Source organism: Marmota marmota, unplaced genomic scaffold (assembly GCF_001458135.2).
Source record: "Marmota marmota marmota unplaced genomic scaffold, marMar, whole genome shotgun sequence".
In the NCBI taxonomy this organism is placed as follows: Eukaryota; Metazoa; Chordata; class Mammalia; order Rodentia; family Sciuridae; genus Marmota; species Marmota marmota.
The window spans coordinates 19,459,989-19,485,853 of NW_026000057.1; the positions used below are offsets into that span (position 1 = coordinate 19,459,989).

Genomic DNA, 25,865 nt, shown 5'->3' on the forward strand with positions numbered 1-25,865 from the left:
CTGAGTGATTAAGTTGAATGCTTCTAATTATTGTGAACTAGAATGCACTTTGGAGGGCTGGGGATATAGCTCACTTGGTAGAGTGCTTGCCTTGCATGCACAAGGCCCTTGGTTTAATCCCCAGCACCACAAGCAAGCAAGCAAGCAAGCAAACAAACAAACAAACAAAAAAAGAATGAACTTTGGATTTAAAATTTTTGGACTTCTAAATATGCCATAGCTATACATAAATACAAAAAAACTTTAGCCACTGATTTTTAAAAAATATATATTTTCCAATTGTGCTTAAGACCCAATATTGACTTTTGGTTTTGAAATTCTCAGGATCTGTGTTGGCTTCCCTGGCTTCACTCAAAGTGAAGCAATAGCTTCTTGGGGTATGCATCACCAGCTGCTGCCCAGTCAGAAACAATACCAACTTTTAATCAGCAAACAAGAACTCTGTCATCTCCTTTGCCAGGCCCCGTGCTGTCCCAGATGTCTTTAATTGACAGTTCTGTCATAGAGAAGAGATGTCCCTGGAGATGGATCTGAGGGGTTCCCAGAGGAGAGATAGACCTCAGCTCAGGGCCAGCGGAGTTCTTGGCATATGTGTCACAAAAGAATTTCAGCATGACCCACACAAAGGCACAGACAGAGGTTTACTTAGGAAGGTGGACACCCATGTGAATCGGAATATGGGCTAGTTCAAGAGTGATAAGCCCCAACCTGGGCTAGGGATCAAATATTTATAGAAGTGCTATATCGAGGGTCAGACTGGTGGAGGATCCAGGGTGGAGCTCTACAATTTGCCAGTTTTCCCTGTACTGGGGTATTTCCTTCATTTTACAAGGGCATGGGCCAAGGGAATGTTGCTCAAGATCTACACCTGTGTTTTGTGCATCTCAATAACTTATGGGCATTTCCTATAAGATTCAATATTTTCTTCTCTTTATCCTAAATCCCTAGCTCAGCTTTATATTTTTTCAAGTGGTTACTCCATGAATCCATGTAGGCGGCAGCTCAGGTCCCCTAGATTTGGAGTCAGATGATTTGCATCAGTGTTTGCTGCATGCTGAATTCTGGCCTCTGTAGTTCATGACTGTGGGTCTTGGTGTCTTGGGATCTTGACTATTAACGTTCCTGAGCTTGAATTCTATTTTTTTTTTTTTTTTTTTAGAAAATGAGCATAATTTATGGCTTTTATGAAGCCCAAGTAAAGAAATGTAAGTGAAGACATGTGCACTGTAAAATGTAATGGAAATGTGACTGTTAAATCAGTTTTACAAGCTGTGCGAACTGTTCCTCCCTGTTGCAATCATATATCCACTTTTTTTTTTCTTTTTCATTTTTCCTCCGTAAAAACAGGGAGTTTTTGCGTTGTCCCTGTGTGCTCTGCGACATTCTTCTCCAAGACCCAGCCTCTCAGGCAACGTGGCAGGCGATACAACCCCTTCTGATTCCCCTACCTCGCTTATCAAAGGAAGCCAACCCTCTAGGGAGTGGCCTCCATCCCTCCCTCCGTGCCCTGGCCCCGCAGACTTACTCTCAGTTCGCAGCCTTGAGCCAGAGCCAGGAGCTTGCCCAGGCGCCGCCCGCGGCGAGTGCCCGGCCCCAGGGCCGCAACGTGGTGGGGTTCTCCCGGGAAGGGCTCTGCCATGGCTGCAGGCAGTGTCCTGGGTGCGCACAGACCGGTCCCCAGAGCGCAGGAGGGAAGGGAGAAGGTAGGCATGATGTCAGAGACTTTTGTCAATAAAACCGAAAGCGAATCAAGTGAGCGCTGATGCACAGGAGGCTGTACTGGGGCCTCCGCTGGAGGCAGAAAGGAGAAACAGCTCTGACCCAGAGTGCTGGGCAGACTGGCTCTTGGAACAAGAAAGAGGCCGATTTTTATCACCTGTAGGGGTTGCAGGAATGGGCTCTGTGGAGTCTAGGAATTTACACTGGCTTCAGGCACATTTTCAAAGGATGTTTCCTTGTGCTGGGCAAACAGGGCCTGAGTGAAGAGCATTTGAGGTTTTATAGACCCAGGTCCAGTATAACCAATCTTGCTTGTGGTTAAAATAAGCTGCTGCAGCTACTAACTAGCATGCGTGAAGCACTGTGTTCAATTCTCAGCACCACATACATATAAATAAAGTAAAGGTCCATCAACAACTTAACAACAACAACAACAACAACAACAAAAAAAAAAACAGAGAGAGAGAGAACATAGATGGGGTAGAGGAAAGCACAAATCATACTGATCAAGTTAAAGGATCTGGGAGTTTGCCTTTAGACTTTTGCAGAAAGTTCCCACAGTTTCATTCTTCATTCTTTTATGTAATTTATCCTGAGATTTATTATGGAGAAGGCATGAAAGCATCTGGCCTTAATGCTTTTTTGTTCTTTTCCTTTTTTTTTTTTTTTTTTGATGATGGTGGTGGTGTTGCAGTCCTAGGGATTGAACCAAGGACCTCCTACATGCTAGGCAAGTGCTCTATCACTGAACTATACTCCCAGCCCTGCCCCTGGGTTTTGATGTCCACAGATGGTTTGAAAAAGTTAGGGGGTAGCCAAGAACCTATGTGATATTTTTAGTAGATGACAGGCTCAGTGAAGATTCTTGGAGTACATCTCCTTTATCTATCTATCTATCTATCTATCTATCTATCTATCTATCTATTTGGAGGGGTGCTGAATATCTCATTGTCCTCTTCAGATCTTCCATTCACATACTCTTAAGGGGTGCTGTTTTTCATGGGGGTCCCTGATGGTGTTAGGGACACTCAGGAAGGAGGTAGCCTGGAAAAGAGTCAGGGGTGTTTGGGAAAAGCTCTTCAGGAATGACAGCACAGATAATTGACATCATGGTCAGAAGAAAGCTGTTTGTTTGAGCTGTGTGGAAGGTCCAGGTGACTCCTTTCAACATATTGGTTAAGGAGTGTATTGTTAATGATCTGTCTTTGAGTGCTTGTGTCTTGAGACCACAGCCCTTGGTCACCTAAATTGCAATTAAGGCCAGTGAGTAAATTTGTGTGGCAGAAAAGGTGGGTGTGTATTATACATACATTTTTGTTAGAAAAGAGCACACTACTAAATTCAATGACTTGATTTTGTATTTCTAAAGTCCTAGGCCAGAGGCCATATTCTGGGGGTCCCAACAAAGCATAGTTTTGCCCCACCAACCAAGTGCAAAGAGTAAAGGTATAAAGCAGGAAAGGTAGAGTTATACTTGGAAGACACAGGGGACTAATACTTCCAACCCTTTTATTGGGGGTAATGCATGAGCTTGTGGATTATGTAGACATAGGGAAGCATGATCAAACTGTCTTGGTCAAACCATGGTCAGATCAATCATTAACTCAGGATTGGTCAGAATGGCCTTGTCTGAGATATGAAAGTTGCTGTTGCCCAGGGGTAATTTCCACTTATCACGAGAATTTTATTGATCAGATTTGCTGTTACTGGAATCCAAGGTGATTGACTCAGAGCAAAGAACACTGATGCAAAATGGAGGCAGAGAAGCAAACTTTTTATCCTGCTTTTAGTTGCCCCATTGATTACTTGCAGGCACAAGTGAAGAGTCTAAGTTCTTATTACATTTGTAGCCACTGGCAGTTTCATTTGAAAGTGAGTATGAAATACAAACTGACAATTTAGAATATTTTTAGAAAACAATTTGGTGGTGCAATGATTCCAGTTCTTGTGGTGTGTTATGGGCAGGTTCCTTAAGGTAAACCTGGTGATTATCTCCAATGTGTGAAGATAAACAATTGATATGGTATGGATAAAAACTTACTGTGCATGGAGTTACTAAAAGGAGAAGTTTGTTAACAATAATATTTTAAAGTTATTGACTTTTAAAATAAGAAATATATTCTATTTCTTATTCCCAGGACATAGCATTTGTCTACAAGCCTGGGTGTTTTGTTAAAGAGATATTGAGCTCCCTTTTGTAAATTTTCTGTTGGTAATTGAATTTTCATAATTAACTGTGTATTACAATGTATATTAAAAATAACATTGAGAAAGTTCAAATACAGAAAATATAAGACCTAAAAATTACATTATAAGTCTTATCAGTTCACACCTCTCTCACCACTGGATAGATTTTCCAAACAAAAGTAGAATAAAGAAACTATAGAACTCAATAATACAATCAATAACTTAGACTTAACCGACATATATAGAATATTTCAACCTGCATCAAGCGGATACACTTTCTTCTCAGCAGCATATGAATTCTTTTCTAAAATAGACCATATAATATGCAACAAAGCAACTCTTAGCAAATACATGCATTTTATCAGATTATAACGGAATAAAATTGGAAATCAATGACAAAATAAAAAATAAAAATTACTCCAACACCTGGAGACTGAACAACATACTACTAAATAAATAATAGGTTGCAGAAGACATCAAGGAGGAGATTAAAAATTTTTTTCAAGGTAAATGAGAACACGTCTATATATAGACATATCAAAATCTCTGGGACACTATGAAAGCAGTACTAAGAGGAAAGTTCATTGCATGGAGTTCATTCCTTAAAAGAAGAAAAAGTCAACAAATAAATGACCTCACATTACATCTCAAAGCCCTAGAAAAAGAAGAACAAATTAATAGCAAAAGCAGTAAAAGGCAAGAAATAATTAAAATTAGAGCTGAAATCAATGAAATTGAAACAAAAGCAACAATTGAAAAAAAATGACAAAACAAAAAGTTGGTTCTTTGAAAAAATAAATAAATTTGACAAGCTACACTAATGAAGAGAAGGAGAGAGAGAATTCGAATTACCAGCATACATGATGAAAAAGGTAATATCATAGCAGACATTACAGAAACACACAGGATAATTAGAAATTATTTTGAAAACTTATACTCCAATAAAATAGAAGACATTAAAGGCATCAACAAATTTCTTAAGTCATACTATTTGCCCAGGTTGAACCAGTAAGATATACACAATTTAAACAGACCAATATCAGGTGATGAAATAGAAGACATCATCAGAAGCCTACCAACCAAGAAAAGCTCAGGACCAGTAGATACACAGTTGTACAAGACCTTTAAAGAAGTAAGATTTCAGGAGAGCAAAACTGATAGCAGAGTCTGGTGTTGGCCTCACATGAACTCCCAAGGGAAAGACGTGGCCTCTGTGTATGGGAACATGTAACATATAATTATATAATACAGTCAAACAATGATATAAAATATAATTATACTATTTATTATTTTTTGTTAACATAATTGTTAGCAAAAATAATGAACATGGACGGGCACATTATGAAAATCCAAATAACCAGGATGGAAACAGACCTCAAAGGGATCAGCAAGCCTTCCTTTTTTCCACAGCAGAGTCAATCATTTAGGCACTGGAAGGGCTCATTTTCTGGGTATGACAATGACCCTTAATTACAGAAGGAGTCTAAGTTTTATAGCTTACAATGAGGGCAAATTAATCAATGGAGACTGAGGCAAGATGTGTTGGTTTGGACAGTCAGGAAAGAAGTCCTAAAAAGCCCAGAACTCATTGTCTCTGGGAGAAGCTTAGAACTCGGTATTTGCTGCTTCCTGGCTTTTTGTCCTTATAAATTGTAATGCTCCTGGAAGACGGGGCGGTGGCGGGGGGGGGGGGGGGGGGGGGGGGGGTGCAGATTAACTGTCTTCCCAGTTTGAAATTGCATCTCTCTAGGGAAGATAGGTAGAACTTGAGCAAGGAAATAAGTACCTGCTCAGCAACATGAGTCACAAACTTAATCCAGTCACAGGGAGGGAAGCTCTTTACACATGCTTCTGACATCATTACTACACTCATATGTTTTAGCCACTGTCCTGTAGGGATGGGTGAACTTATTTGGTGAACTTTAGTCTACTTGTTGCCTTTTATTAGTGGAAAATCTTTCCATTTAAGACCTATTTAAAGTCAAGTATTGTGTTGTTACATGATTCTCCTAATACGTCTTGGGACAAGGTGAGAAATGTCCTCAGTGGCTGAACATTACAGAGTGGTGACAGTAGAAGTGACTGCTGGTGTTGGAATTTGCATATTTTGGTTTCTGAAGACCTGGGGAGGTGGCTTGCAGGTTTTTAAAGTAAAGGTGTAAAGTTCATACGTTACAGTTTCCTTCTCTTTCACTGTTTCAGGAGAATAGAATTTTGGCTAATCATTACCATTTGTTGTATTCTAATATAAAACCCAGCTATTCACCTGTAATATCTTAGACATTAATCCTTAAATGGTTTCTTTCTTTCCTAGTCTCCAAGATGAATAGGGTGTTGTAAGTATGAAGTTTTGGTTGTAAAAACAATTATTCATTGACGACTTTTGTTTTTGTCAGTTTTACCTGCATGTGGTTTTCTTTGTTTTTTTTTTTTTTGTTTGTTTGTTTGTTTTTTCTGCTTCATGGCTCTGCAGGTTGTTCAATCTGTGGCTTAATTCCTTCATCAGTTTTAGAAAATATTTCACTGGTATATATCTTTAAATATTGATTCTAATCCATTTTTCCTCCTCTCCCAGATTTCCACTTCCATCTATCTATGCCAAAGCTTTTTCAGCATGTTCCATTTTTTGTTTGTTTGTATATTGTTTTGATACCAGGGCAGGGCTGCTTAACCACTGAGCCACATCCCAGCCCTTTATTATTTTTTGTTTTGAAACAAGGTCTTGCTTAGTTGTTTAGGTCCTCACTAAATTGCTGAGGTTAACCTTGAACTTGCAATCCTCCTGCTTCAGCCTCCTGAGCCGCTGGGATTACAGGTGTGGATCATCATGCCTGGCTTCATGTTCCATTTTTCTTTTGCTCTTTTATGTAATACTCTTTTCAATCAGAAGCTCCCCCTATTTTAAATAGTGACTGTTTTTATCATTTCTAATTTTCCTCCTGGATGTTTTCTTGAATTGTCTTTCCTAACCTAATGTGTTTAGCTGTTAAACTCACACTTGCCACCCCCATGCTGGAGGTAAAACCCATGGTTTTGAGCATGCGTTTTACAACCGGGCTACACCTCCAGCCTCCTTATTTGTCTTAAAAGAAATTTGGTCTTGCTATTTTTCCCAGACTGGCCTCAAACTCATTACCATTGTGCTTCAGCATCTTTTGTATCTGGGACTATAGATGTACACTACCATATCCAGCTCTAATTCTTAAATTTGATTTTTAAAGATGTTATTCTTCAGAAATTGTCTATTTTTAAATTATTTTATTTAAAATATTCATCAGCTGTTTTAGAGTCAAGGTTTGATAACTTGACTGGATTACCTATGGGTCTACTTCTATGTTCTCATTTTTGGAATTTTAGGTCTTGTTTTCTGGCATGCCTGATAATTTTTTTATTGATAATATGGTTGATGATATCACCTTTGAGGGAATATTTAACATTCTTTTTGCAAAGTCTGGACAGATCATCTTCTTAGAGCAGAGGCTGGTCTGTTTTGGTTTCCCTATATTCCCAGGACATCTGGGATCTCAAAACCTAGTAGTTTTCAGGGCTCCTTATCTTTGCTGGCTCATAACTTTTACTTTTGTCTCCCTATCTGAAAGTGTGATGAAATATGTGAACTAATAGTGGTTTCAGGAAGACCCCTCTAGCATTTTCCTCCTACATGATAGTCCTATGTTGCCCCATACATGTACAGTTTGTGTTTTCAAATACCTGGTGAGGAAAGAGTGGGTGTTGGGTTTGCTCCAGTGCTTTTCCCTCCTTTCCAGGATTTTGGTTCCTCAAGTTCTGGCTGAAGTGCAAGTATTCAAAGTTGTCTTTCCTCCCATTATAGGTTCTAAGGTTGTTCTCTTATCATGGTCATGTGGGATATTCATTGGAAAGGAAACTACTCACTGAAGTGAAGTTTAAAACAGACTTCTGCCAAAACACATATTCTTAACCAGTAAGTAGCTATACCATTTAAAGAATTTAATAACAATGAAAAAAATTCCACCTTGTATTTTGTATTATTTTATTCATCTTCAAATTTTGTTGCTCAGGTTAATTCAGCCCAACCCAAGAAGAGTTTTTTTCTGATCAGAAGATGCTTTGATTTAAATGTAATTTGTTAATTTGAATAATAAAAATAGCAACTGTTTGCCTTAAAAAAATAAAATAAAACAGACTTCTGTTATCTAACTGGGTTCAGTGATACATGTCTATAATTTCATCTCCTTGGGGTACAGTGCCATTATATGTTCAAAGTTGGCTTCAACAATTTAGCAAGATTTGCCTCAAAATAAAAAAAGAGAGAAATTTAAATGTGCTGGGCAGGTAGCCAAGTTGTAAAGCACCTCTGAGTTCAATCCTCAAAAACAAAACAAAACAATACAACTTACTTTTGCTTTTCCCTCTACAGAAAGGTAGAAACTCAGATGTCTTCCAGTCATTACCAGGACTTTATCCCAGAGTCACAAAGACCTAATATTTCCCTAAGATGGCATCCATTGACCCAAAGTCATTTACCCAAGGGACTGTGTTGAGTATTCATAACATCTGCTATCGAGTAAAAGAGAAGAGTGGCTTTCTACTCTGCCGGAGAACATTTGAGAGAGAAGTATTAACAAATATCAAGTATGTGCATGAACTTTTCAAAATCCTGCTTTATTGAATGAACTTTACAGATTTTACCTATCACCAATGAGCTGCTGTGAACATTTGTGTTCAATTCCTTGTAAAGATGTATTAACCTATTCTTTCATTTCTTTCTGCTAAACTTAGACTAAAATGATTGGATCACTTAAGTTTATGTATATCTTTGAAAGTGACTGGCAAATTGTACCATGGGATTGATCAATTGTTGTATCAATTAGTTTCTGAAGTACAAAATAAATGAGGAGAAAGAATTCCTGTAGAAGCTACTTACTACCATTATCATTTAGAGAACTTTGTAACTTAGCAAAACAACTTACTTCAACAATATAAGACAACAATCATAATTAATACCATTATACTTTATAACAAATCAAGATTTGAATAAATATTAACTTCTTGTAGGGCCTAATTTTAAGCAATTAAAAATGTAATAAAATCTGCAGAAAAGGTAAGACATTATTTTGATAAAATATAAAATCTTTGTTTTTTAAGTCAGTTCTTTTGTGAACTTTGCTAAGAGTGGTTAAGTCATTACCAGACTGCTGGATTCATAGTTATTGACTGAAGTGTTGAACAAGGAAAAGTATAGGTTCCCTCATGAATTTCCAAACCTACAAAACAACGAATATTTTAGACAAACCATGAATGTCATATATAGATATAAAGCAGTACACAATTATTAAAAGACAACAGAACATTTCTGAGATGTGAAAAGCCTAAGATTTTAAGCTCTGGATTTAAGTTTCCTTATAAAAAAACAAAATTATTTTAAAAGATACATTCTTAATAATTCAAAAAACTCTCATTTATTATATTCATTTTAACAGCTATGTTTAGATTACTCATGGATTTCAAGCATAGTTAATATTTAATTTTTTTGCCAATCTCATAAGAGATTGTTGTATATAGAAAACAATGAGCATGCTCCTCAGATATTAAGACAAATATCCTAATTGGTTAGCAGGCCATAAACACAAGTTATTAGATTTTAAAGATATTCTTATGAACAAGTTCAAATTATTTATTACAGATTTACTAAATTCATATGAAAGGCATTTGGTCCAATTATAAGTCAATTTAGTATTATGCAAACAGACTGTGTATAAGCATATTAACATATAGGAGCATACAAGAAAATTTAAAACTTAGAGTTAACATTTTTTAGTTTGAAAATCTATATTTTAGACCTGATATTGAAAGAAGTCTGCTAAGTCTTAAATTTGTATTTCCAAATTTGAGGCCAAGTAGAGAATTTATATCTAAAGACTAAGGCTAGCAAAACTTGAATTGTGAATTTCCTTTTAAGAGACAAGAAAAACAAAAATACAAACAAAAACACTTTAGCTAGAAAATATATATATATAATATATATATATAATATATATATATATTATATATATTATGCATATAATTTAAGCACAAAGAGTCAAAAAGAAAGTAAATTCAATGGGGGAGGGGGAACATGAGCTCAAATTGATTATGGATAAATTTAGTCCATCTTTTCAAAAGAGACTTATCTGATGACTGAAGCATGGACTATCCTTGGCAAATGTTTTAGATGATCAAACTATGCTGCTTTCAGGAATTCCTTCCCCCTTTTCAGCAGTGGGCCAGAGATTTTATCTTATGTGTTACCAAAAAAGCCCTACACATCAAGGGGTGAATGAAGTTACTTCAAGGTATGTATTGAACAAACCCTTATAATTTACCTTCTGAACAATCTTCCCAAAGTTCTTGCAACCCAGGAACAGGGTATGTTCTTCTGAAATGGAATTACCTACATGAGTGAATAAATCTGGTACAGAAGCCAGATAAGTACATGGTCTATTGAAGCCAATTGTGAAGTTTAAACACATGAAACAGTTGTACTAAACCAGCATGCACTTCCAGTTATATAGGCTCTGAGGAGGTGAGTCACTGGGAGCATGACTTTAATATATATTTTGTCCCTGGAGAGTGGAGTCTCTCTTTTTGCTTCCTGGTGCCATATTCCCAACTGCTTTCCTGTGCTACACACTTCCACCATGATGTTCTGCCTCAACTCAGGCCTCAAGGAATAGATGTCTCAGTCCTCTGAAATTGGGAGCCCCTAAATAAACTTTTCCTTTTCTAATCTAATTGCTCTTGTCAGGTCTTTTTGGTCATAGCAGCAAAAAAACTGTGGCTCACATGTCTTGTGTTTTTTTGTTTAAGAGGAAAAATAATTACTCCTATACAAAGCAAATAACTTCCTGAATCTGGGAAGTGATTATAAAAGAGTCTTTGGACCTATTGGGGCTGAAGACCTATATAAAATCAGATGTTTGTCTAGTTTTTTTTTTTTTTTTTTTTTGGTGTTTTGTATGTTATTAGGATCTTTTGTGTTGGGAGCAGCCAACTTCCTTCAGAGGATCAAGAAATGGTGAGATAGGATAAAATGTTCTGAGTGTGGGTGTGAAAGAAATGGTTAGTCTGTGGATTACAACTTTATCCACAGACTGGGTGTGTGGCACATGTCTGTAATCCCAGTGACTCAGGAAGCTGAGGAAGAAGGATCACATGTTCAAGGCCAGCCTGGGCAACTTAGTGAGACCCCGTCTCAAAATAAAATAAAAAGGTTGAGGATGTAGCTGAGTGGGAAAGCACCATGGGTTCAATCCCCAGTACTAAAAAACAAAACAAACAGCAAGCAAGCAAGCAAACAAAATCACACATACACACAGGACTCTCTCCTGTGTAATCACTAAGTAGTTGTCTTGCTGCAGCTGTGGGGAAAAGTAGCCTCAGAATGAAGGCAGAAGTCCTGAGGGCTGCCCATCACTGTGCTCCTCATATAGGTTTCTGACCATCACATCATATCTCTTCAGTCTTATCTAACCTGGTACTTTCTAATTCCATCCCATTCCAGGTGATGTTAAAATTGATCACCTGGTCATGTTTCTGTCTGCCAAACTTCACCATAATGTCACCATTTTCCTCTTTGTGCTTTATTATTATTATGATAGGAGATTCTCTGACATTATTTCAGAATCCTTCCTCATTAAGTTGTAACTCACCAGCTTCAGATGCTATTTATGATTCTTGCCTGAATCAGCAACTACTATCATAGTGGCTAACTGGTGATTTTCTATTTACATCATCTTATAGTTTGCATTTTAGTAAGAGAAGATAGCTTCATCGATGGTCTTGTCATTCATTTACTGTATTAGCTCATGGATTTTTATTTCATTCAATAATATTCCATAGTAATGCATGATTATTGTTATTTATCTTGATAGTCCTGTTGTCTCTTATTTGCTTAGTGGGAGACCTTTCAAAGTAGTTCCCTTTGTCTCTTATTTTGACTTATCCCCTCATTCTCTAAGGACTTCCTTCCACCGCCAGAAGTTCCAAAGTTTATTGGGCACAGTGACACAGTAATTACATCTGCTAAGGAGGCTTATGCAGGACTCTCTCCTGTGTAATCACTAAGTAGTTGGCAACTTAGTTTGGCAACGTAGGGATACCCTGTCTCCAAATTTCTTTTAAAGGGTTGAGGATGTAGCTCCATGAAAGAATGATTGTCTTACAAGGCCTTGGGTTCCATCCCTAGTTTCTCTCCTCCCCCAACCCTCACACACAGAAGAAAAAAAATTTCCGGCTGACTGTGCTCTTTTCCTGCCAGATCTGAAATCAGTTGACATTCATTCTGGTGGAGGATGGTATTTACAAGCCAACATCTGGGAGTTTGGGATGCTAATTGCTATTGGTGCAACATTGATTCTATAACTTGTCAATGCACATACCTAAGGAATATATGTATGCATGTTCATATATATGTGGGAATACTCATTCTTCTATATCTTTGTTGAAAAATTGTCTCGCAGGTGCACATGGATCTGGAAGGAGGAATAAGAGGAATGGTGGGTGGCAGGCAGTTACTCCCACAGCATGCTGAGCTTTCCATCTATACTTTTCTGTAGCTACTTGGATTGATTAAAATCTATGATTTCTCAGTGGAGCACAGTAACACACTCCTGTAATTCCAGCAGCTCAGGAAGCTGAGGCAGAAGGATCTCAATTTCAAAACCAGCCTCAGCAGCTTAGCAAGGCCCTAAACAACTTAGTGGACATTGTTTCAAAATTTAAAAAATAAAAAAGGCTGGGATGTGGTTCAGTGGTTAAGTGCCCTGGGTTAAATCCCTGATACCAAACAAATAAACAACAACAAAAAACAAACAAACAAACAAAAACAACCTTTCTAATTAGTACACAAGTTTCAATCTTAAACCTTGCATTCTTTCCACATTTCCATGTTTGTAAAATCTTGTCAAAAAGTGACAAACTTGGTCTAGTTATTCTTAATATACTTGTGGATTTGCTCAGTCAGTTTTCTTATTCCCTAATATGAGCATCCTCCCAACCTCCGCCTCCTCTCTTGCTCCCAACCCCATCCTAGCCTGTGTTTGAGGGTGCTGGTTGTTGCTGCCCTCTACTCAGAACTTCCAAGTTCTTTCTACTAAGAAAGGAAGGGGAAGGCAAGTGTAATAGAAATAACCAACACATTATTTAAACATAAAATCACAAGTAAGAATATAACTAAGTTTTCTCTCCAGTCAGAATATACATATATTCAGTAAGGTATATCCCACTTCTTTGTTAATTGAATTATTATTATTATTATTATTATTATTATTATTATTATTATTGATACTGGGGGTCAAACCCAATGCCTTGAAGATGCCAAGTGCTCTGCAACTAGGCTACATCCCTAGTCCGTGTGTGTGTGTGTGTGTGTGTGTTTTGTTTTGTTTTGTTTCTGGAACTTTCTTCCTATGTTGCCCAGGCTAGCCTCAAAATTTCGATCCTGCTGTCTCAGCCTTCAAGAAACTGGGATTATAGATTTGGGCCACCACACATGGCTTAAATTTATTTTATTTTTATTATTTTAATATTTTTTTAAAATTAGAGCTTTATAGTTGTACATAGTAGTTGGATTTTCCTTTCCCTCTCCTTGAATTTATTTTTAAACTATCATATAAAAATGGAAAAAAAATGTATATCTCAATTGGTTTGTTTCCTACTCCTTGAGTTTCATTTTTATCAAATAATTATTCTTGTTTAAAGTAATCCCTACATACAAAATGTAATGATTCATTTATTCAACAAATTGTGAATGCCTACTAGGTGCCTAGCATTGTACAAAATGGCTAGTTACACAGATTCATTCTCAGTTCTCTGCAATTTTATAGTTTAATGAATTTATAAAAGTAGAGCATTTTCCCTATATCTTTCTGGTTGTGATAGAAGTATTAAAAGATGCAAAGTCAGTGCCCAACCCTAAATTGAAGATTCTGGGCTCATGGAATTTGAGAAAATGAGTGTGTTGTGTGTGCATGTGTGTAAGGAGGCATGCCTGCTCCAGGAATGGCATTGACATGACTTTTCCTTAAACAAGACCAAAAATTCACCTGTACACATGTAAGAGATGAGATGGAAATCCTCTGGGTAAGTTTCATTTCACACTTTAAGTATTCAGTGTGTTGCATACTGTGGGGAAGAGAAGAAGGGGAAGTGGTGCCAGTATGTCACACTTTTTGTTGGCAGTGTTCTACACTATAACAAGGAAAACTAGTGGACACAAATGCAGTAAAGCAATAAATAGGAGTGGGGAATTGTTTGTTTTTTAAATTTAGTACCGAGGGTCAAACCCAGTGCCTTGTAGATGCTAGGCCATTGCTCTACCACCAAGCTACATACCCACCATATTAATTTTTGTCATTGTTTGGGACAGGGTCTTTCTAAGTTTCGCAGCTGCCCTCAAACTTTGGATCTGCTTACTTCAGCCTCCCTAGTACCTGGGTGCGGCCTGTGCAATGGTTTCATTAATGAGGTTCTTGGCATAAAAGTTAGCTAGAAGAGATTGAAATAAAACACACAGACTCAGTTACCTTATTTCTATTTCCAGGTCCGAGACGGCTCCCCTCTCTGGCTCCAACCTCTAACCGCCCAGCAGGGCAGCAAGGATTACTCAGGGCTAGCAGGAGAGAGAGAGAGTGAACACACCTGGGAGTAGCCTTTTATTGGGGAACAAGAAATTCAGGGGATAATTCCATCCAATGAAGGTTGAGGGGGGACTGCACTCCAAGGTCAGGGTCAGTGATTGGGCCCCTGGGGTCAGTGGTCAGTCACACCCCCACACGGACGGGTTCTCTCATCAGGAAAGGGCCGGGAAAGTTCCGACACAGCCAGAACGCCTCAGACCCTTAATGGGAGCCACCCAGTCACGTGTCAGGATGGCTTCCCACACCTGGGATTACAAGACAGCACCACTGCACCTAGTTGAAATGGCTTTTTGAGTGATGATAGGTGGGCTAAGAATGGGGAGACCAGGAAATTGTTGAAAATAGATTAGAACAGAGGACCAAACTCTTCCCTTGAAGGGTCCGATGGTAAATATTGTCAACACTTTGTGCCATATATCTCTGTTGGAACTAAAGTCTGTAGAATGAAAGCAGTTATAGGCACTATGTAGCCCAATGATCATGACTCTGTCCCAGTCACACAGTTTATGAAGACAGATCTGGTGGCCACTGTGGTGTGCTGACCCCTGGACTACAATGCAAACTCCAGGAGGGCTAGGACTTCATTTTTCCATTTGTTTATCTGTTTCTTTGTTCCTACCTCTATCCAATATCCTAGAATAGCGTCTTATATGTACAAAGTAAATTCTTAATAATTGTGTTGAATGGATGGATGTTGAGTTAGCCACTGGCCCACATTGGAACTCTTGCACTTGTGATTATACATTACTTATGTCTTCTGTAATGCTAAAGTTTACTGTCAAAGGAAGCCAAACTTGGGGACCTGTAACATTCTTTGTTTTAACACATTCATGATCCAATTGTGGTTAAACAATTCAGAATTGATAGTCCTTATTTGAGTTGGTATTGAAAAACATGGAAAAGTTCTCTGGTAGTGAAGCCTTAGTAAATGATAAGCTTTTTCATGGTCATTTCAGAAGAAGATAGTAGGTATACATTAATAAAGAAGATACATCGAGCGCTATATAGAAATGCACCTTGAAAGTTTGTCTAGTCATTAATATGTTTTACTTTGGGAGGGGAAATTTCACAAAAACAACAAGGGATTTTTGTATTACAGCTTGCTCCAGCTTTATGGAATTCTCATTTCTTTCCTTTGATGATTCAGGGAGAGGTTCCTCATTTAAATGAGCAAAAGGAAAAGTGTCTTTCATTTCTGTCCCCAGCAACCCCACTATAATTGTGACAGATCAGGTGTCACAGGCAGTGAATGCCAAGTTCCTTGTGAATGTGGGCACTGTGGGGCAGTTGTGCTGAGACGTTCATCCCTCATGACAGCTGTGACAGAGGATGGACCTCTGTGGATTCATTATCTGAGAAATAATAGCTGTTTCTTTGACCTTGAACTTGGAATAGATACTGTTTGCTCTGTGAAATACATGTTGACCTGCTTCCAAATTCTTAAGAGGAACTGGGCATACACCCCAGGGTTCTGAACAGGCTAAGTGAGGCCTCTGTTTTACCTGTCCAGGTACCTGTGGTGGCCCTGCTGTAATTTCTTTTCCTCCTTCCTACTTTATCTGAATATTCAGCACTCTCACACACCCACTTAACTCTTTAACTCTTTTGGAAAATATTAGTGTCTATCCTGATGGCTCCCTGTTTTAAACTGACCATTTTCCAGTCCTCTTACTGGGCACTAAGAAGGAAGGAAATGATCTATCTTGAAGGTGTGCATATTTTCTTTCTTTCTTTCTTTCTTTCTTTTTTTTCTTTCTTTCTTTCTTTCTTTCTTTCTTTCCTTCCTTCCTTCCTTCCTTCTTCCTTCCTTCTTCTGTTTTTTTTTTCTTTTCTAATTGGTAAGACTTGTCTTCAGGTTAAGAAATTGTAATGCTTTCTTTATTTATGGAGTGCTTCATTGTAGCCTTTCATTTCTACTTAAAGAATGTTGACGTTTGCTCTGAGGAGATTTTAGCAGAGAGAACACTTCAACTGATACTGTACAAATTAGTGACTAATTGTGTAGAACTCGACTAGGTACCAAGTGAGATGACTTCAAGATATTGATAATTATTTTATTCAGCTTTATCACTGCTGTGACTAAAAGATCTGATCAGAACAATTGTAGAGAAGGAAAAGTTTATTTGAGGGCTCACGGTTTCAGAGGACTTAGTTCATAGAGGGCTGGCTCCATTCCTCAGGCTAAACATCATGCCAGGAGAGTGTGGAGGAGGGAAGAAGCTCACACCAGGCTCAGAAAGGAGAAGAAGAATCCACTCTCCAGATACCAAATATATACCCCATAGCCATGCCCCCAGTGAATCACCTTCTGCAGCCACACCCCACCTGTCTCCAGTTATCACTTAGTTAATCCCACCAGGGATTAATTCACTGATTATGCTAAGGCTATAACCCAATTATTTCCCCACCAAACCTCCTTACATTGTCTCACATATGAGCTTTTTGGGGATAATCACGTCTAAATGATAAAAATAATCAAACCTTTCTCAGAAACTGTTATGAACTTTCCACTGTGTTAAGAGAAAAAAGTGAAAAGGAGAAGTTTAATGAGAAATTTTTAATTATATCAAGGAACTTTTGTTATTGTTGCTGGTAATGGAACCCAGGGCCTCCAGCATGGTAAGTGCTGATTTTTCCACTAAGCTCTACCACAGGTTCTAGCAACTTTGAATCTTGGATGTGTCATTTTTCAAAAACAGTAAGCAGTTTAAAGAATAAATGAAGAGAATTTAGAGGAACATGAGCCTTCTTTCTTATAAATTCTGACTAATGATCACTTTTATATTAGGCTTGTATTAGTCAACAGTTCATTTTTTATCTTTAAAAGTTGGTGTTTGTTTTCTGTCTGCAATTTCATCAGCCTTCCTTGAATGTATTCAGTGCAGACCCCATATTAATAGAATTTTATTTCAAATGGAACAATAAGTCATTATCCTTCTGTTTTTGCAGCGGGACCATGAAACCTGGCCTTAATGCTATCATGGAATGCACAGGTGGAGGCAAATCTTTGTGAGTATGATGGAAAGTATAAGTCAGTCTTTGTTGTTTCAGTGTGCTTTTCTTTAAAAAAAAAATCACTTTGGTGGAAGCAGGTGTTGATTGATTGAAACTTTGCTGTGTGTGTCCAATCTGTACCTAGGTGCTGGGGATAACATGCAGTTGGGCTAGCTTGTGGCTTTATTCTGAGGACCAAGAAGTCTTATTAGATCAGCCTTGCTAAGTATGATAGTGTGATTGACATGCATCTGTTACTATATGATGAGCTAATGAGGAGGAAGATGAGGGGAATGATATTAAAAATGGGGATGGAGCAGAAGGAATAATTGAAGACATGAGTTTAGAGAAAGGAATGTGGGTTGGATCCATCAAGGTCAGACAGCCAGGAAGTTCATTTGGAAGGTCTTTGATGGATAAGCTGATGTTACCTTGCTTGTACATTTTGGAGCTTTCTTTTAGCATAAAATGTAAAAGAAGGCGAAAATTTAAATATACATAAATGTATATACATATGTATATTTAATGTATATATATATATGCACATATGTATACATATTCAGAGAGAGATATTGAGATTTCTACTCAGTCATATAGAATAATGAAATTATGTCATTTGCAAGTAAATGGATGGGCCTGGAGAACATCATGCTAAGTGAACTAAACAAAACTCCAAATAGCAAGGGTTGAATATATCCTCTCATATGCAGAAGCTAGAGAGGAAAAAAAGAAATTTTAAAAAGGATGTCACAAAAATAAAAGGGAGATCAGTAGAGATGGGGGTACAGAGGTATAGAGGAAGGAAAAGAATGGGGAAGAACTGGGGAATGGAGCTGACCAAATGATGTTATGAGTATGTATGAACTATGATGCACCAACTAAAAATAAATAAATAGGGGCTTGGGATATAGTTCAGTTGGTGGAGTGCTTGCCTAGTATGCACAAGGCCCTGGGTTCAATCCCTAGCACCATAAATAAATAAATAGGAAAATGAATACAGTAGAGGAAGGAGATCAGGGTAGGAGGGAGAAGGGAAGTACTCAGGATTGAAATGAAACAAACATACAGTTATGTCAAAATGAATCCCACTATTATATATACCTATAATGCACTAAATTTTTTAATATGATTTATGTATATGTACACATATAATTTGTACAATTTTAGTTAAACCATAGACTTTTTTAACTAGTTCACTTTCTACCTGGAGCAATATTTGGATTCAGAATAGCTGAGAGATATGGCCTATGTTAGGGGGAAAGCAAAACATATATTTATTTTTATAGATTGCTGGATATCTTAGCTGCAAGGAAAGATCCAAATGGATTATCTGGAGATGTTTTAATCAATGGAGCCCCTCGACCTGCCAATTTCAAATGTAATTCAGGTTTCATGGTTCAAGTAAGTATTGGCGAGTCTGCCTTCTAGATTTTCCCTGTTTCAATAGGGGAAGTGCTTTACCTTATGGTTTTATGTGCTACCAGTTGGATTTACATGTTCAAGGAACTGAATTTATTTACATTGGCTTTTCACATTATCTGCTTAGATTGAAGGTGGAATAAAATGAAAAAGTGGAGAGGACTTGTAGGCAGTGGTGTCAATTCTACTTTTGGTATCATTTCTATAAGGGTCTGCTGAGGCCCTATTTGCTCTTCTTTCATTTCTTTCCTTCCCCTTAAAGATGCCTTTGTCAAATCTTCATATAAAACAGTCTGGATGTGTCTAGAAATCATCATAATTACCTGTGCTCTGCCTGGGTTGCAGATGGGGGATAAAATGCCTCCCTCCAGCTCTGCAGCTGTCTGTGGATCACTGAAGTTTATAGAGTTGAAAGTTCAACATTAGCTGGAACTTTACCTTGATTATATTGTTTTTATGGATTAAGATAAATACACTAAAGTAATGGTCTTAGAAAAGACTCAGTGTGTCCCATTGAAATCCCATCTTCCCCTTCAGGATGATTTCATACTGGGCACCCTGACAGTGAGAGAAAACTTAGCGTTCTCAGCGGCTCTTCGGCTTCCAACAACTATGACAAAACATGAAAAAGATGAATGGATTAAAGTGGTCATTGAGGAGTTAGGTCTGGATGAAGTGGCTGATTCCAAGGTAATGTGAAAAAACCCGACAGAATCAGACAGGAACAAGGACCTCCCTGTGTGGACCATGTGACCTTAATCAGAAGTTTCCTAGAGCATGTGAGGACAAAAGGGTCTGCTTTCTGTAATGATGAGAAAAGTGACTGGTTACATACTATGAAGGTGGAAATGAAGCTGGAAAAGCAATCTTAACCATGGTGTGATCCTGGTGTGAATAGAGTGTGATCCCTGTGGAGAGTGCTCCTCAGGCCTTTTCCATGCTCCTCCACCCTCATTATTCAAGTCACAGCTCTTTTGATGTCTTTGCACTGACTTTTCTTCTTTTTCTTCCTCCTTTTGGCTGCTCTTCTCCTTCTCTTCCTCTGGATGATTTTGTTCAGTTGATTTTTTTATATTTCTGGAATTCATAAATGACTAGAATCCAAGGATTCTTGCTGTTTCATACTGGTATAAAATTTGTCTTAAAATCTATATTTATTTTCATTAAGATTTCCATTGAGGGGCTGGGGCTATAGCTCAGTTGGTAGAGCGCTTGCCTTGCATGCACAAGGCCCTGGGTTCAATCCCCAGCGCCCCCCCCCCCCAAAAAAAAAAAAAAAAAAAAGATTTACATTGAATTTTTGCAGTGACCAGGGTATTTTTTCATGGCATTTTTTTGGCACTTTTGCTGCTCATCCCCTCCCTCATTCTCTCCCTTCTTCCCTTTTCTCTGCCAATATTTATTTCCAGACTCTCATAGGCCAGGCTCTTTCAGGTTTGAGGAATGCAGTTGTCAGCAAGAGTAACAAAGTGTAAAGAAATGAACTCCTCCTTTTGCAGGTTGTGCAGGATAAGGGAAGAAAAATGAGATGAAAGAATCAGTCTTATAGTTGACCACTCCATATAGAAGTTTTGCTGATTAGACATTTGTAGGTTGGGGTGATAATGAGCCATGTAAAAGTGATGACTCTGGATTAAGCCCCTGTGACCTGCCTCCTAGAGGCAATAAAGAATGGGGGTACCACTGGCTGCTGCTTCCTGTTGTATTTGCTGATATTTTTTAAAATGTGAATTGTATTTTGTTTAGAATCCGGTGATGCCACTATTTTCCATTTTTTTTTTTTTGAGTGATTGAGTTGTCATTACTTTGGCTGTTTATTTTTTTACTTGATTATTTTTTTCTTTTGGGGTGGGTACTTTCTTTTTTACCCTCTTTTAAGCATTCATGGCCCTAAGGTGCATCCTTGGGTTTCTAGGAAAAATATACAGAGGCACTATTGGCTTATAATTTATGCAATCTGATTGAAATAGTTTTTAACTTATTAACATTATATTTCATTTTAAACATTAAAGAACTGTAAACAAGATAGTCTGATAACTCTAATGATGTAATTTTTGGATAATTACTATAATAATATAATCAAAAATACTGTTCACCTAGATTTCTCAGTTGTTAATATCTTCTTCCATAATTAGTACAGCTACTTTTTACTGAAATATTTTATATAACATCATGTGATATTTTATCCTTGAGTACTTACAAGGCATCTAGAAAAAAAATAAGGATATTTGCCTACCTTACCACAATATAATTAATAACTAACAAAGTGAACAATATTTCATATCATCAGCTATGTCAAGCCCTTATTCATTCACATTTCCCAAATCCTCTCCAAAGGCATTTTAGAGTTTAGTTATCAATAGACTCAAGCAAGATATGTGAGTAGCATTTGAATACTATCTCTTTGAAGACTCTTCAATATAATTTCCTACTTTTTGCCTCCCCAAACCTGCCTAGTCCCTTCACTAGACACATGAGCATTTACTGCTTGCAAAGATTGAACCATTTATCCTGTGAAATATCCCATCTTCTGGATATGAATATCCCCTATCTTCTGGATATGTCTGAAAGAGTGAATTTGGAATTCTGCCATGAGTTAGGGTGTAGAAAGTACCATTGTCAAAGCATTATGGTGAATGGAAAGATACTGATATGGTATGTTACAAAGTGAACTTTCCTGTCTGAGTGAATCCTGTTCTTGTAAGTCTACCTGGGGACTTTGGGTGGAAACAGGAGTGTTGATAGAAGACTAATAATTTACTACAGATCCATTTCCTTTTCTCCTCCTATCTTTTCTCCTGTTTTAGACTATAATTTTACAGTTAGGGCCATGTCATTTTAGTATCCTAACTTACTATCTTAAAACTAAATATTTGACTTGGTGAGGAATATACAGAAATGTTAAAAGCATGGACTTTATATCGGGTCCAGCCAGTGGGCAGCTCTACCCTGAGCCTTAGTTTGCTTATCTGGTAAAAGAGAAAATTCCTCCTTCTCCCAGATTCATTTACTTCCTCTTTCATAAAGAGGATAGTGAGATAAAGTTCCCTAGCAAGACTAGCAGAGCTTAGATCACCAAAAATGATAATGATCATTGTCATTCTTGTTGATAATTCAATAATTTGTGTTTTAGGTTGGATCTGGAGAAGAAAGGAAAAAGACCAGTATAGCAATGGGGCTGATCACTGATCCTTCCATCTTGTTCCTAGATGAGCCCACAACTGGCTTAGACTCCAGCACATCAAATGCTATCTTTTTGCTTCTAAAAAAGTAAGTGCTATGGGAATATTGGTCGTTCCTTAGTTAATTTATTTATTCTGTGTACCATGTATTCTTGGTGAAGGGGATTAAAAATGAACAATATAACTTTTTTCTTCTTTCTTGGAAACAATTAACAGGAAGTAGTTTAAAAAAAAAGTTAAAACAATAATATATGGAAGGATGGCCATGGTGGTAGTGGGGAGCTGATTTAAATAGCAGGAGGGTCAGGGAAGACCATCATGTGACAGGTGAGTTGGGAGTAAGTGAATGAGACCAGCTGTATCAGCACAAGAGAGATCTAATTGGAAGGAGCAGCCCCAATGGCCCTGAGATGGAGTATGCCTGATGTGTATGGAGCATCATGGAAGCCAGAGGGACAGAACCCAGTGACTATGGGGAGTAAGGTTGGTTTCTGCACTGTCATAACAATACTACAGCCTGGGGGATGAGCAACAGAAATTACTTTTCTTATAGCTCTGGAGGCCAAAATGTCACAGGCCACTGTAAAAATTATGGCACTTCCTGTCACTAAGGGATATGAGAGCATTTTGAGAATGTCAGAGCAGAGAAATGGCTGTGCAATCAGTCCAGGGTAAGTAAAGGTCACCAGGGCAGAACTGCTCATGGTGAGGAGAAAAGGGCCTGGACCAGGACAGGGATTGGACCAGGTTGCTCATGGGGAGGTGGAAAGAAGACCTTGGGTTTTGGATTTGTTTTCAAGGCAGATCAACAGGATCAACTCAGGAATTAGATATGGGTTATAAGGATTGAGAGAATGACTCCTAAGATTTGGACTTGAACAAATGGAAAAAAACAAAGCAAATGAAATTATATTTCCTTTTATCCAGAAAGCAGTTGTATTAAAAGACAATAAAATTATAGCATTTGCAGGTAAATGAATGGAGTACCATGCTAAGCGAAATAAGCCAATCCCCCAAACCCAAAGACCAAATGTTTTCTCTGATATGTAGATGCTGATCCATAATGGATGGGTGGGGGGGCACAGGGGAAGAATGGAGGAACTTTGGATTGGGCAAAGAGGAGTGAAGGGAGGATAGGGGGCATGTGGTAGGAAGGATGATGGGATGAGAAGGTTATCATTACCCTAGGTACATGTATGATTACATGAATGGTGTGACCCTACATTGTGTACAACCAGAGAAATGAAAAGTTGGGTTCCATTTGTATAGAATGAATTCAAATGTGTTCTGCTGTCATGTAGAACTAATTAGAAAAAAATGGAAAAAAAGAAAGCAGCTGTGTAAAACATTTATAGAAAATATTCAAAAGTTGAGCTTTGTACATTTTCTATAAGATGAACAAAAAATAGTTGAAAACCAACAGAAAAACTCCAAGTACAATGCAAATAAGTCCCACTCCCTGCACCTAGACTCCCTGCATTTTACTTCATTTCTGTCAGATCAGGAGAGGCAGGCAGCGACCAAAGGAGGCAGATTTAAAAAGGCTGCTGAAGGAGGCTTTATTGAGATATTGCTTCGGGGTGGAACTCCATCAGACCCAAGGAGTGGACAGGAGAAGAGTCTGAGGAGAAACCCCGTGGGAGCTCGATGGACTGGGATTTTACGGGGCTCACAGCAGGAAGGGAAGGGCTTGGGACAGGAAAGGGAATTTTTAGGGTCCCTTGTCCTGCTGGAGTTGGTCAGGGGAGCTGGCTGAGCTCCAGGATTGGCCAGGGGGTCCTGCTGATTGACAGGCGTTAGTCAGGAGATCTCGGTGATTGACAGGCGTTTCTGCCGGCATCTGATTGATGTTCCTTTCCCAGGTGCGGGCTGCTTTGTTCTAAATTGCCACCACCGACCTAACAATTTCCTGCCCCTTTCTGTCTCTAATCTAATTACATAATTATTTTCTGACATCTATTTAATCCTTAAACACCCGTGTGAACTCCAAGAATCAGCACCTCCCAGTGAGGAACCCAACAATCACATTTTCATCACTGTCCAATCTGAGGACTCCTATCAAATGTCACCAGCTCTCCTGCTATCTCTCTGTTTTCATTCTGCCTCAGGATCCTTAGCAAAAACATGTACTTTCTAGCTGTCATATATATATATATATATATATATATATATATATATATATATGATATATGATATNTTTTTTTCCTATTCTGGAAAAGTTCCTCAGTCATTCCCTGTCATGCCTGGACATTCTTAGTACATTTCATGGGGTGACCCTGGGCTGCGCCCATCCCTGTGTTTCATGAGCAATTCAGACCATGAAATGCTGCTGTGTATTTCTCTGCACTATACTTCTGGGACTGCATGCACCATAGGTGATACTGAGACCAATCATCTGATCCTATTTGTGTCTGCCAAGCTTCTTTGCTGGGAAATTACTATTTATGCCTTTAATAGTTGATTAGTATTTTGTTGGTTAAGAAGTTTGACTGGGCTGGGGATGTGGCTCAAGCCGTAGCATGCTCGCCTGGCATGCGTGCGGTCCGGGTTCGATTCTCAGCACCACATACAAAGATGTTGTGTCCGCCGAAAACTAAAAAATAAATATGAAAAAGATTCTCTCTCTCTCTCTCTTTCTCTCTTTAAAAAAAAAGAAGTTTGACTATTATGCTTATATCCTCTTCCTCATCAAATATTCTCTCACCAGCATTAGCATATACCAATAATTCCTGCTTTTTGATAGCTGCCTAACATACACTAGTTGGTATTTATGGAAGGAGAAGATTTCTCTCCTTCCCTTTCTCTCCTTCCCTATTCATTTTTCATTTTGTGCAATTGATTATAATCTGTTATTGACTGTTTTAATAATCAAAATAGCCCTGATTTGGTCAGTGGAAGCCATGTCAATGCGAGTTTTGTTTTCTTTTCATATTCCCCTAGTCAATCTTCTAACAATTCTTTACTTCGTGGTTTCTATGATGTTCTAGGCCCTTCTACTACATTTCCTGTGTGAGCTATTTCTTTTAAGAACCCTGGTTCCTTGGGGTGTAGTTGATATTTAGAAATCAAGAGCTGGTTACACAGTGTTCTCACTATTATTGGAGTAGCATTGCTTCTAGACCCTTAGTAGACAGACCTAGGAAACATAAACATATAAATGTTATGTGTATATATAAATAAAATTTGAAATACATTTATATGTTTTATTTGGAAATATATTGATCACAAATACATTTTACTCATATGGTGTATATGTATATACATATACAGTTTATTTTTTTGCTGGAGACCCATAGTTCTCAAACACTAATTATCTGTTCTCTCACTAAACTGCAGTCCCGGCCACAATATATACATATATATTTTTTTCAATAAAAATGCACATGTAAATATTGGTATTTATATATTCAAAAGCTCATGAGTTCATAATAATATTTCTAATTCCAGTTTAACCTCTTTGTGATATTTTGAGTCTTTGCCATTTTCTTATATGTAAGTGACTTCAGAGAGTAAGAGGTTTGGTTCCCATCTTGTCAATACACTCACTTATTTGCTCAGACAAATAATTTGTTTAATGCCATCCGGTCCAGTCACTCCAGCTACTCTCTTTGTGCACCACCTCTGCAAACTGCCCTGCTTTGTATTTTAAGTAATCAGACACACCACTTTCATGGCCTATCCTCTCTATCACTACTTTGCTTCCTCT

At 38.0% G+C, this 25,865-nt stretch overlaps 1 protein-coding gene across 1 annotated transcript in view; it reads left to right on the forward strand.

Moving 5' to 3' along the window:
* The first annotated feature begins 1,060 nt into the window (after positions 1 to 1,060).
* The window catches only part of LOC107141305 (broad substrate specificity ATP-binding cassette transporter ABCG2-like), a 55,879-nt gene continuing 31,074 nt past the window's right edge, over positions 1,061 to 25,865 (forward strand). Inside the window, 8 exon segments of the mRNA XM_015484535.2 lie at positions 1,061 to 1,703; positions 7,739 to 7,849; positions 8,306 to 8,361; positions 8,364 to 8,520; positions 17,514 to 17,573; positions 18,845 to 18,959; positions 19,515 to 19,667; positions 22,111 to 22,247. Coding sequence (XP_015340021.2) covers positions 8,322 to 8,361; positions 8,364 to 8,520; positions 17,514 to 17,573; positions 18,845 to 18,959; positions 19,515 to 19,667; positions 22,111 to 22,247 — 662 coding nt within the window. The 5' untranslated portion in view covers positions 1,061 to 1,703; positions 7,739 to 7,849; positions 8,306 to 8,321.